This window comes from Canis aureus, chromosome X (genome assembly GCF_053574225.1).
Source record: "Canis aureus isolate CA01 chromosome X, VMU_Caureus_v.1.0, whole genome shotgun sequence".
In the NCBI taxonomy this organism is placed as follows: Eukaryota; Metazoa; Chordata; class Mammalia; order Carnivora; family Canidae; genus Canis; species Canis aureus.
Genome location: NC_135649.1, coordinates 79,260,251 through 79,273,609, shown reverse-complemented (window position 1 = coordinate 79,273,609; position 13,359 = coordinate 79,260,251). Strand labels below are relative to the sequence as shown.

General features: G+C 42.7%; 1 protein-coding gene across 16 annotated transcripts in view; it reads right to left on the bottom strand.

Annotated features, from left to right (window-relative positions):
* HUWE1 (HECT, UBA and WWE domain containing E3 ubiquitin protein ligase 1) overlaps positions 1–13,359 on the bottom strand; it is a 172,454-nt gene that overhangs the window by 18,314 nt on the left and 140,781 nt on the right. For 8 of the 16 annotated variants that reach the window (XM_077887718.1, XM_077887705.1, XM_077887712.1 and 5 more), the window contains 13 exons: positions 13,000–13,182; positions 10,201–10,373; positions 9,633–9,850; positions 8,880–8,955; positions 7,954–8,052; positions 7,233–7,366; positions 6,877–7,045; positions 5,303–5,531; positions 4,481–4,659; positions 4,105–4,194; positions 3,792–3,946; positions 2,213–2,258; positions 457–744 (listed from right to left, as the gene is read on the bottom strand). In XM_077887718.1, the coding sequence (XP_077743844.1) occupies positions 457–744; positions 2,213–2,258; positions 3,792–3,946; positions 4,105–4,194; positions 4,481–4,659; positions 5,303–5,531; positions 6,877–7,045; positions 7,233–7,366; positions 7,954–8,052; positions 8,880–8,955; positions 9,633–9,850; positions 10,201–10,373; positions 13,000–13,182 (2,039 nt within the window). The remainder of the gene's footprint in view (positions 1–456; positions 745–2,212; positions 2,259–3,791; positions 3,947–4,104; positions 4,195–4,480; positions 4,660–5,302; positions 5,532–6,876; positions 7,046–7,232; positions 7,367–7,953; positions 8,053–8,879; positions 8,956–9,632; positions 9,851–10,200; positions 10,374–12,999; positions 13,183–13,359) is intronic. The other 8 variants (XM_077887713.1, XM_077887715.1, XM_077887716.1 and 5 more) reach the window with 5 other exon arrangements.

Here is a 13,359-nt window from a genome sequence, read left to right as displayed (position 1 = left end):
TGGGCCAAAGGCAGACGCCAAACCGCTGCGCCACCCAGGGATCCCTATTTTTGTTTTTGAAGTTTAGTTTTATTTTAAAATAATTTCTACCCCCAATGTGGGCTCAAACTCAAAACCCCAAGATAAAGAGTTACATGCTCTTCTGGCCCCAGAGGGTTGTATTTAAAGAAGTAACAATCCTGCCATGATAGCCCAGGAAAAGTGATTACCTCGATAAACTGTTGGCATCATCATCTGTATCATTAAGCATTCAGGTATATTATCACTTGAGGACAGAGAGAAGAGGCCTCTACTTTAGCAAGAAAGCAAATGTGCAAGCTGAGACCCCACTCTGAGGACCTGAGCTTCTATTATTTCTCTAAGGAGAGTTAAAAGAGCTAGTTAAGGAGAAAGATATCCATTTCTTCCTCCTATCATACCACCCGCCCACCCCAATTTTGAAATTCTACTACTCACTTATAGTAGGAGCTGGGGACAACTCCATCTGAGTTGTTTCTGCTTCTCCACTTGGCCTTGTGGGACCCAATTCCTCTGGCTCTACAGGCATCAACAGCTGTGTAGAGCTCCCCCCTTCTCCAGCCGGGGACTGTAGCTCTTGAGGAATCTCTCCCAAGGCTGGTGGGGGTGGGAGTGTTTGTTGCTGTTGTGAGGGCTGCAGAGTGACAAGGGTATCCTTGGACTCAGATGTGGCTGCATCAGTTGAAGATGGGGTTGTTGGGTAGCTGTCAGGCATAGGAGTCCCATCTTTCTCGGAAAGAATGACAATGGGGGTGTTAAGGGACAATCAGCCAAGAACTCAGGGAGCCACTCAATCAGCACATGTGGCCTGACAAGTATCCCACCCAGCCAGTAATGTAGGACTATCATCCCTGCCCCCGACCACAACTGTTCCTAGGAATAGTTTGTGGCTGATCCGGTATACTTAGGATGAGGGCTAAGGTATAGTGCTATCTTAGTCTCAAGAACTGGAGATCTGAACCTTTGTAGGTCATAAGAATTAAATCCTTTCTGTGCCCTGGGTGGAAGGGGAAAGAGTTCAAGTCACTTTATAATGATATTTGCCTCACCCTAAATATCACCTATCCTCTTCCACTTCCCTTTTCTTCTGGTCCTGATTATCCAAGGAACATCTACAACTCTGATGGAGGTAACAGTGCCAAGACTAAGTATGAATATGCCAACACCAGGGAAAGTAGTAAGTTGTATAGTTATCTTCTAATTGGGGCCTAAAATCCCTACCCCACAACAATACAACTTACTACCTCACCCCGGCATGAGCAGAATCCTCTAGCAAGGATAGTAGACAAAAGGCCATTTTACCTGATAATAGACCCTTTCAAAGACCTTTTGCTAGATTAAGGGGCACCAGAACACCTACCACTCATTTTCACTGCTTTAAAAAAATACTGTGTAGGCTTTAGTATCATCATTTTGCAATTCAAATGCCAAAAGAGACAGAAGGCATAGGGAAGAAGGAAGTTCTGAGGAAACAGAAGTGGGGGAGAATATCACATGGACGAGTTATTAGAACCATGAAATAGCTGACGTTAAGATTAGAAGGAAGAATACAAAACATACAGTAGTAATACCATGTAGCCCACAGATGCCAAAAGCAGATTGCTCAGGATAATATTCCCAGACTTTTAGATTCCACAGACTCAAAGTTCATATAAAAAGGAAAAAAAATAGAAAGAGACTAACATAGGGTTACCAAAACCTAGATTAGTTTAGCCAAATAAAAAAGAAGCCTGTCGATATCCCTTAATAAAAATATTTTGATACCAAAGAACTAAGGACATAATCTTTATAAAAAGTCCTTTAAACTGAATAAATTCAGCTTTCTGAAAAACTCATTAAACCCTCTTTATTTTGTTCATTTCCACTGAGGGCTGGCATTTGGGAGTCCCCACCATCAGGCACTCTTATGAAGCACCACCAAAGGGGATGGGGCACATGGCCTTGCTACACATGCAGCACAGCATGATCAGAGTGAGGACAGAGAACGTCGGAGGGGAAGTGTACCACCGTGGGAAAGACAGTAGACTGTATAGTTATCTCCAAGATGGGGTATGACCCTAAAACTATACAATCTACTACCTCATCCCACAGAGCACCAGTGTTCATCTTCAGCCCAACTGGGCCAGCTACTTGAAAGGGTCAGGAAAAAGAACCAACCAATTAGCAAGAAGGTGAAAAGGAGGGGTAGAGTTACCTGAGAGGTTCTGTTCAGCGGAGTCATTTGTTTTAGATGCAGTACACTGGAAAAAGAAGGATAGACCAATGTGGGACTTTTGCAAGCACATATAACAGGGTCAACTATAATAGCTACCCTCGCTCACATAAGCCACCTAGGAGTTCGATGACCTAGATGAAAGATGAGCACTTTAGTGTGCAAACGTTTCTCTAATACATACTTGTATTCAAGGATGGTTTGGGGACAAGGGGAAACTGCCAGAAGGCTGACTGAATAATGAACTGGGCTGGGCACAGGACATGACCTAAATACAATCATGAGACCAGCAAGAATTTCTTAAGTTTCATCTCTATGTATTTTCCTTCCTTGGGCTCATTTTGTCCACTCCAGGTTTTTTGTTTTATTTTTACTTTTTAATTCAATTTGCCAACATACAGTGTAACACCAGTGCTCATCTCATCATGTGCTGTTGTTTGTTTTTAAAGATTTTATTCATTTATCTACCTGAGAGAGAGCAAGTGAGTAGGGAGGTATGGGTGAGGAAGGGGTAAGAGTGGGGAGAGAGAGGGACAAGCAGACTCAATGGCTGAGCATTGGGTTCCATCCTGTGACCCCAAGACCACGACCTGAGTCAAAACCAAGGGTTGGATGCTCAACTGACTGAGCTACCCAGGTACCCCAATTGTCAAATCCAGCTTTTAAAATCATATATGCCAGGCTTGCTTATTTTCTATCCCTTTTCATCTGTTTGAAATAGTTATTGTGTTTATCTGGTAAAACTTTCATACAAAAGTATGTTACATCAAATTTGCTATCCTAACTGAACATTTTCAAAATCCTTAATCTGATATCCAATCTGCTAAGTGGGATATAATAAAGTCTTTCACTTAAGTCTTTTAATTCCTTCATATTTCTATTAACTTCTACTTCATTTATGGGATATAATAAAGTCTTTCACTTAAGTCTTTTAATTCCTTCATATTTCTATTAGCTTTTACTTCATTTATTTTTAAGCTAATGTTATTCAACATTCCAGAAGTTTCAAAATAGGTAGCTTCTTTCCAAACCAAAGTCATGCTAGATATTTTACGAATTGAAAATCAAGCCTTAGAAAAAGACACGTGGTGATGATTTTAGGGCAGGAGTATTTCCTGATTGAAGTCTAAGCCTAACTTATTCAAATGATGGAATGGAGTCATCTTGGTAAAATTCCCCCACATTTGCTAAGTCAGTCCACTGAGTAGAGTAGAACTGAACCACCAAGAGCATGGGAATAATCAGTTATTCTTCCTGTCTAGTTGCAGTCACCAAAGGTAGAGACTACACAGTGTGACTGGTAAGTCAGAGCCACTCTAGTTCTTGCTCCAGATTTCCCCTGCAAGAGACACTGGAGAAGGAATTTTCCCTCTGGGGTTGAATTCTTTTCCCTAAAACACATGTGAATATGTGGCGAATTTGGAATGAATCATTTTTCAGGTTCATTGTGAACATCCCAGGATTCTTTAATGACTGATGGGAGCTATGTGTATGCCAAAAACCATACGAAAGTAGAGGAAGACACAGCCAAAGATGAATCCTCCCAGCCCTTGCAAATCACCTGTGCACTCTGATCCCTGTTCTCCTTATCTTCTTTGCCTTTGTCAGTTATCTTTGTTTCTTCCTCAGCCAATTGTTTCCTGCGTTTCTCCCGCCTTTCTTCCAGCTCCTCATCCCTCAGGAATTCCAAGTGATTGACAATGGGGACTTTAACAACTGGATCAAAGAAGCAAAGAGCAGAGGTTGCTCAAGGGAGGTAGGGGAGGAAGCCAAGAGGTAGAGCTTGTGGCTAGTGAATGAAGGCAACAATTCCTATGCACTCATGCCAGCTGTGTTAGACTCACTACTGCTCAGATAACCAAGCTGCCACACACCTGAAACACAGTCATGCATGCTCTCGGCATCAAGAACTTTGCATTCCTCTGTCCAGCGGGTCAGGGCTGTGGGGATGCTGGATAGGGTCCCTGTAGAGGAACAAAAGAGAGTGAGATTCTTGGCTTGTTCATGTGTTATCTGATCCAAAAATCTCCATATTTCTCTAACAGGACCCAATGTCCATCACAAGAGTTGCCACATCACAGATATCCAGTGATAGTAAAAGTATTGTTAATCTTGGCTCAATTATCAAGCGGTTCTGGCTCCAACGAAATGTCGCTTCTCTAGGCAGGGCAGATGCTGTTCTGCTTTCCCTCAGAAGGGAAAAAATAGAATGTGAAAAACTGTACCCTCCCTTTCACCACACAAACTTGCCTGCTTGGCTGGTAGCTGTGCTCTGGTCATGGAAAAAGTCATCCAGCAGTTCATCATCAGATCTGGCAATGATGTGGACATCATCATTGCCTACCAGGAGGCGGGCTCGTCCACGGCTTTGTAGGGGAAGGCTGCTGCTCAGCTGAAGGATGTCAGCAGCAGCAGAAGGACCAAGCAACCTGTAGGGTGATGGTGGGGTGCCAGGGTCACTGTAATTCATAGGGGTCCTGTAATCTGTTACTGCGAGATCCTTTCTGTAACCTCTAGGAAATGTTTAACACTGGATCGTATTAAGCATAAATCTTTTTTAAAGCTTTTATTTAAGTAATCTCTACATCCAACATGGGGCTCCAACTCACGATCCCAAGAACAAGAACTGCATGCTCCTCCGATTGAGTCAGCCAGGTGCCCCACTGAGCAGAAATCTTAATTACCTAACTACTCCATCAGTTTGTGAACTTTATTTGGTCTGAGGTTGCATATTATTCCATAGTTCCTGATAGAGTGAGTGTCGGTGATAATGCCAGGCACTTTGTGAGGGTATAATCTCTCTCTCATGTATCTCCTATTGCCTGTACATTGACCATTAGGACACCTATGTCCTTTTCTCTCACTTTAAAATTGTTAATTCCACTAAACTCTAAGCCCGAGGGCAGAAATCCTGTCCTGCCTATATTTAAAGTGTCATGTGCTTGGCATATGAGATGCTTGATTGATGCATGTATGTATAGAACATTTAAGCAAAAAGATTGTTACACAATTTGGTATTCCCCAAAAGGCTGCACATATAATCCACAAAGAAATGGGACAAATGTAACTCACCTCTGGAGTATAAGAGGAGGGTTGGGCTGGCGGTTCCCAGGGTAATGAACATGAATGGTGTGGCCTGTATTGGCTGTCAGCTGCCTTAGGGTCCTCTGACTGCGCCCGATGCCCTGGGTGAGACGTGTTGTGGAGGAGCCACTGCCCAGTGTCAGAGAACTGTGGTCTGCATGGCGTACCATCAGTGGGTGAGTGGTAGGGATATTTCCTGGGGATGGGGGGATGTCTGCTGCAAGGACAATTTGTAAAGGGGTCAGTGCCAAAAAAATTTCTTCCATGGTTGTTCAAACAGAACCATGTCTCCTGGGCCTTACTTCCTCACACGGAAACCTGAGCTTTGTCCTTTCTCCCTCATTCCCACAACTCATCTATAATCACTGACACTACCATAGCTTATGCCACCATCTCTTACCTAGATATTGCAACAGCCTCCTAAATAGTACCTTCTCCCAAACCATTCTCCACACTATAACCACAGTGATGCTTCTAAGCCCCTCAGAAACATGCTGCTCCCTCCACCTTGAAGACTCCTCTTCCCGTTCTTCACTTGTTCTTTTGTTCTTGGCCCAGATGTCACTTCCTCTGATTCTACAGATTGGCTTAATAATCCTTTAGTCTGGGCTTTCTTACCATACTATAACGTAACGCCTGCTTACTTATACTTCCTAACAGATCATATGCTCCTTTCACGGAAAAGGACTGTTTTTTTACTGCTGTATCCTGAGTACCTAGGAAATAGTAGGCACTCCTCAAATATTGTTTAATTTGCTAAACGAAGGGAGGCTCAACATAAGGAAGACTGACGGAAATCACAAAAATGCAAAGAAAATCACAGAAGGCACCTTGAAAATTATGTAGTACAACCCATTTTTTTTAAAAAAAACTTTTCATTTACAGGTGACAAACTGAGGCTCAAAGAGGTAAGAGACTACTTGGCCAAGACAACAGACCAGAACAGTCAGTATTTTCTGCTATATTATGCTTGTGATTTGGAGTCAAGACCTGCCTTCTCAAGACAGCTTGATATTAAGAACTAGATGCTAAAAGTGAACTTTGACGTTGATGGGGGCGGGGGGGGGGGGGAGAAGGGAAGAGATTCACTCTCTCCTCCGAAAAGATGCGTCCTTGATGAACAGAGTGAATGTGCTCAAATTTACTCCCCAATGCCAAGCTCAAAGGTGTTCATCCAAACTCCCAAGATCCAGTGTTATAGACATAAGAATTATTGATTGCCCTGTCACTGTAGCATGCACATGGGTGCCTGATGCGGTCAGCCTTGGTTTCAGTTTAAAAAAAAAAAAGTTTGAGGCAAATCAGCAAGTTGTCCAGGCTCTAAAATGGCTGCCTGTTTACTGAGGTGGAGAGAACAAAAGCAGCCTCTCACAATTCCTTCTTCTAAGTATACATTTATTGAGAGAGATAGATGGTTTCAGATATCCCTTGCCCCAGGAAGTCAGCATAGGAAAAGAAGTGCTGTAATCAGATTGATAGCTGCTCTGGTTCACTGCTTGGCTTACCCTAGAGAAGGGTATAAGAATCAAGAGGTAAAACCCAGCTGAGCCCCTGTATCTTACTAGCGCTGGAGAACATGTTGTCAAACTCAATGATGAGATCATCCTCCCGGTCAAAGCGCTCAAATCGGACCAAGGGAGAAGCGTTCATATCAGGGTAATCCTCATCCAATTCCATTTCAGAGCCATCGTCGTCATCGTCTTCATCTCCCTCTTCACCTTCATCATCCTCCTTAAGGGGAAAATAGGAGATGGAGAATTGCTGGAGGTAAGGGTTTTCTGAAGTCTGGTGTCATGGCCACATTTGCACATGAGGGAGGGAGGCGCTGAGGCTAGCAACCCAGACTGTTGGTTTTCTCCAGCTCTGTGTTCCCATGGAAGAGGTTGTCTGAACCAACCCAAACACAGTCCCCCCTCACCTGATCATCTTCCTCATCTTCCTCCTCCTCCTCCTCTTCATCCTGACTATCATCCTCATCCTCGTTACTGCCACTGCTGTCCTCTTCCTGAGTGTGCTCCTCCTCATCCTCAGGGTCCAGGATATTCATGGAATCTAAAACAAAGGGAGCACATTGGAGGACTATACTGAGTAGCTAGCAAACAGACTACTGTGCAGGCCAGCAGATTGAGTGGAAAGGCGATGGGATATCTGACTCTAGGAGAGGAAGAACCAGATCTGGGGTGATGTACAGACTTAGTGAGCCAGCCCTGATTTCCTGAGAGTGCCAATCAATGCATCAACACGCTGAGCACGGTGGCTGAATGTGGAGGCTGGCTATAGGGTGGTGCTTCAGGAGCCATGATCTAGGACTTGGCCAACTCTGCTGGTGCCCCCTTGCCTTTCCAGCCCTACTTTGCTATTGACTGCATCCTGTTGGTAAGAGGGAATCTGGAGCGATGATAGCAGGTGGGTGAGAAGAAAGCGAACCAAGTAAGAAGTGACAAACTTTTGGGCAAGCAGTAGTAACATGTTATTTGAAAAACTGGCTGAGGATAAAGTGGATGGTGTATGTCAGCGCATGCAGACAGATGCTTCCTTATTCTGCACATGTGGGCAGCTGCCTCCAGGAAAACCCTAGTGTAGTGTCTGTCAGACGTGCAGGGCAAGAAGGGAGGCCTTTCTGGCCTCGGCACTCTCACCTTCTCGGTTGGCCTGCAAGGTGGAAGCTTGGCTGAGGTTGGAAGGAGCTTCATCCATCAGCACGTCCTCTTGTGATTCATCCTCTCCACTTCTGCTCACTGAAGGTTACAGAGCAGAGCCTTCACTGAACAACAGAGGACTTCCCTTTCCAGATTGGGTGCGCCTAAAGTAGCTATGTACACCCAGCAGATATCCATTTTTTTTTTTTTTTGGATGAGGGAGAAGACCTAGGTTCTCTGCTGTCGACTAGCTAGGTGAGCTTGGCCAGTCACTTTACCTGTCTGAGTCTCAGTTTCCTCATCTGTAAAATGGGATGATCACATCTGCCCTGCCAATCCCACTAATTGTGAAGCCACAGAGGATAATGGGTGTGAAAAAGCCTTGTCAAATTTAAGGATACATGTCTACTTCCGTTTATCCTTTGATTTCCTTCATCAATAAAATAAAAACAAGTAACACATAGACCCTTGGAGCCAAGTGACAGTAGGGTACCTTTGCCATTTTCCCTTTGAGTTGTAGGGTCACCCGTAGGGACTGATCACTCTTTTTACACTACTGAGACTCAGAGGCGGAAAGCCCCTGGATTTTGCTGAAGAACTGAAAGGAAAGCGCTTTCTCACCCTACAGCCTCTAAAGCCTCCTCTAGGCTTCCATGAATAAACACTCTTGATGTGCCTGATGTATCATCTATACTGATGGCCACCCCCTTCACCTCCCCCACACAGGCAACGCTTCAAACCTGCCACAGGTCTGTAGATGGTTTGTGAATTTCTCATCTGTAAGACCGTCAACATCAAGACAAGCAGCAATCTAGGCTGGCTATGAGCCCTTAGGCAGAGCTGAGCAAGCAGATGATGAGAAAAAGGGTCCTCCCAAGAGAGACTGAGGCAAAGGAAGAGGCTATACTCAGTTCTGGGGCTCTCACCTATAATTGTACTGTTCCCAGATCCGCCATCCCTCTCAAGCAACTCATCTATCAGGTCCTCCAGCTCATTCTCAACCTGGAGAGAAATAGAACATATATATGGATGCACACAAGTCTATCATTGTGCTAGCACGGAAACCTTAAAAAAAGCCAGCAAGGGAGTAAATATTTCTAGGATAATATGTGACAGAGAACGTTGCGTAAACACCACACATTTGGTGCTAAGAGCACAGAAACTACCATGTGCTGCCAATCCACAATCAGACTGTCCTTCAAATGGGTTCATCCCAGTTATCTCAGACCAGGTTAATCATTATACTATCCAGGAATACATGCAGATCTCCTTAGAGCTAGCAGCTTAGGACTATAGGCCCCATTTCTTACCACTGCTACTAGCTCCAGAAATTATAATGCTTTCTTTAGGGTCTTTAGAAAATAGCTGTTTGCATGCTCCAATGAGACCAGGTGCTATAGGTACAACAGTGATGTTAAGGAGTTTCCATTAATGACCAGAGCCAAATAAATCAAATACCTTGGACCCAAAGGGCTCAGGCCAGTTTTCTACATCCACATTTCACCTATGTCTAAGTTGGGATCTATTCCATTTCATAGCACATGGATGGCATCCTGGCTCTGCCCCCGCCCCTCATTTAATACAATTCAAACACATTTACTGAGCATCTACTACTAAGCATATCATCTGTGCTCCTCTGCAAAACAGACAGCATTGAGGCAAAGATCTAAAGTACTCACCCACCCACACAGCTTGGGGGTTTGGTTCAGCGCCGCAATAGGGGTGTGCTGGGTGATCTGCCTCCCTACCTGCATCTCTTGTGAACTGAGCACCTCAGGCTGCCCAGCAATCACCACTGAGTCGGTTTCAGCCTCCCCATCCATGATATCCCCATCTGCCACCTCTGTCTGAGTGACATCATGATCCTCCTCCTGCACTTCTGCTTCCCCAGGCTCGCCTGAAACAATCAACCAACCAGCAAAATAATCAAAGGGTGCCTATGTGCAGGGCACCATGAGGCAAGCATGAAGACAATAACGTTCCTTCCCTGGGCAAGTTTACAAGTTCTCAGAGAATAAATGAATGGGTGACAAAGGAAAAGACAAGGCTACGTGTGAGGAGAGCCAAATAAGGCTGCAATTTTAAGGAATTCTTTGTGGGGCAGATTCCCACGCCACTATAACAGATCTCTGGAAGGCCAGCAAGTTCCCAGGGAAACAATACCAAGCCAGAACAGTTGTGATGCCATGCCCATAAAAAAGCTATGTCCACCCAGCCAGCTCTCCAGTCCATTGGCTGATTCCCTACCTGGGTCTTGCTGGTTGCTATTGGAGTCCTGAGCAGCTCCTTGGGCATCCTGCTCAGACTTGCTCTTGCTAGAAGCACTCTTGCTGCCAAAAAGGCTACTGGGCTGGTTCACAATCCGGGAAAGTGTTTCCAAAGGCTTCAAAGCAGCATTGACTGTGTTGGCCATGTTTGGACTGAGATAAAGGAAGATACAGAGATGGACTGAGTGCAGAAATCTACACAAAAAGGAACCAAGGCTCATTAGAGTAATGACTGATTGCAGGGATGGATGGGGCATGGAGGGTACAAGGTGAGCCTGGGACATCTTGTGCCAGAGGCTTTAAAAAATTAATGGGGTCATTACCACAGGCCAAATTTGAGATAATTGGAGTATCAAAAATAATGATGGTAATGGATTATACGGTTAAATATAAAAAGAATCTGCAGCTACAAGGATACAAACAGGCAGAAGGAAATCTTCACTATAAAAGAATGACTGCTGGGGCACCTGGGTGGCTTGGCTCAGCAAGGAGCCTGCTTCTTCCTCTCTGCCACTCCCCATGTTCCTTTTCTCTCAAATAAATAAAATCTTAAAAAAAAGGAATGCCTGTTAATAAATAGGAATGAGACAAACCAGAAATCATTACTTCTCAAATAGCAATGTTAAGTGATCCAGGAAAGATCACCAATAAATGTTAAAACTATGGAGTTAAAAATCTTCAGGGCATGGGATATTCATATAATCTTCATGTGGACTCAAAAGCATCACCCCATTAAAAACTTATTAAGTACAAAGGGGAAAGCTAACCTTTAACTATGTGATCAAACAATAACAGGGCAAATTAGCATTATGTGTCTCCTGATGTGCTGCACCAAGAAGGGCAAACATCACCTATGTAGTATTAATGCCAAAAAGTTTAACCTGAATCATAAGGAAGCAATTAGACAAGTCCAGATTATGGAATATTCTAGAAGACATTTGGCCTTCTAGATTCTTCAGAAACAGTCTTATGTCATAAAAAAATAAGAGACATGTGACAATCAAGTGCAATTAGTGATGCTCATTAGATCCTGGATCAAAACATTCTCCCTCAAGGTATAATACTTGGAATAATTGGGGATATTTGAGTATGAAATACATAGAGTAATGTTACAAAAGGAAAATTTCTTAGGTGTGATGATATTCTAGCCATTGTAAAGGAATGTTTATTTTTAGGAGACACATGTTAAAGTATTCAGAGGTTAAGCATCATGTTGTTTGTAAGGAACTTCAAATGATTCAGCTCCTAAAAGGAAGGGAGAAGTAAAGCAAATAGAACAGGAATGATAACCATTGGTTAATCTAGATGAGACATACGGTGCTCATTACACTCCTGAGTTAGAAATTTTTAAACTTTTAAAAAATTTGATGAGCTTCTATCAAAAGGACGAAGAAGTTAACTTGAAGAGGCCCCATGGGCCAAAGGTGTAATGAAAAAGAATGACTGCAGTGATCTAAATAATTCAATCACCGATGAAAATAGAAAATGCCAGATAAAAGTTGCATTTGAGGTGGTAATTAACTATTTACCCTAAAAATTGGTGACTTAAGAAAAAAAACCCAAAGTTTTCATCCTGCCTTTTCAGGGTAACCAGACTCTCCCCTCTTGAACTAGGGCTTTGTCACACAAAAACGCCAGCTAATAATATGTAGAAGGAATGACAGAAATTAGAAATTGTCATTGATAATCTCCAAAGAAATTAGCACAGGAAAGGGTTATCAGCTAGTACTAAGATCATTAATTAGGTATATGGCTAATAGGAAACCAAACATTTATACAGTACCAAAACATTTATTTTCTAGTAAGAAGAGGGAAAATGTAACAGTACAATGATGATTATCACTCTAGTAGCCAATTTTATCATGAATTTTGACAGTTCAAAGAGATGTGTCTCCCCATGATAGAATATGATATAAATCACTTATGATATATCCTAACCAATAATTTTAAATTGCTCCATTAAGCCTTTAGCTCTAATTAGAAGTTAATAGAAAACGGAGTAAAGGAACAAGTTAAACAACACTGCAATGGACCAAATCTAGAAGGCAAAACATTTTGTAGGAACAGCAGGCCTGATCACCTCAATAAGTGTCACTAAAAGAAATAAAATAAAGATTAAAAAATTAATTAAGCTTCTGAGTTAGAATAAGAGATTCAAAGGACATAACCAGATGTAATAATACAAGGTCTATAATTTGATTCTGGTTTAGACAAAAATTTTTGAGTATGGATTTAGGTATCCTACAGGATGAAAATTTACTTACACAGGGAGATAGGGACTAGTAACTGAAAAAAAGAAAAAACCCTAACCCAACCCAGGTTATACAACAGCACATTTTAGTAAAAAATGTATTTTATATGTGTGTGAAGAAAACCATTGAGCGATACAGTGGTAAGGTAACAGTGATATCTGGTGGCAGAAATATTGTCTCTACTAGATTTTTATTCATCTGTATTTTTCATGATACACATCTTATAATAATAGGAGCTTATTTTTTAATTAAGGTGGGGGAAGCTTGGGGTAAAAATTACTCATACAGTCCAACTCTTCAGTTTGCAGCAAATGAGAAAACTATGACCTAAAGAAAGGCAAATGCCTTGCTTAAAAACCACGATACTAAGAACTCAGGTTCCCATCTATATCCAAACTTTTCCTATCACATCAGGGCTCACTCATCATTTGGCGAGGATACATAAAATACAAGCAAACGAAGAAGTAAAAGCAGCATGACTAAAAAGAGGCCAAAGGCCTGCAGCTGGAAATCAGGAATAATTTTACCTGGACAGGTCCAGGCTGTGAGGCACTCTTGCCAGATCATTAACCAGTCCCTTCTTTAGAAAGAGTCGAATGATGTTGTTCATGCCATTGTGCTGGGTCTTGGCTGTGGCACTGCTGTAGAAGCTGGAGGTGGAGGGGCAGGACTCCATGATAGTACTGATGATACACATCACTGCCTGAAGCCTGGGAAAGAAGTTTGACACCTCTATCATATGAATAATGCCTATTCTTTGGCATCTTCACTAACTTGTCTCAGATAACCCTACTGTGCCCTCAGTGTTTCCTTTTGGAAATAACATCTAATCAGATGAGAGCTCACTCCCTGAGTAGTAGCATTCTTAATTTTCTTTACATGTAATA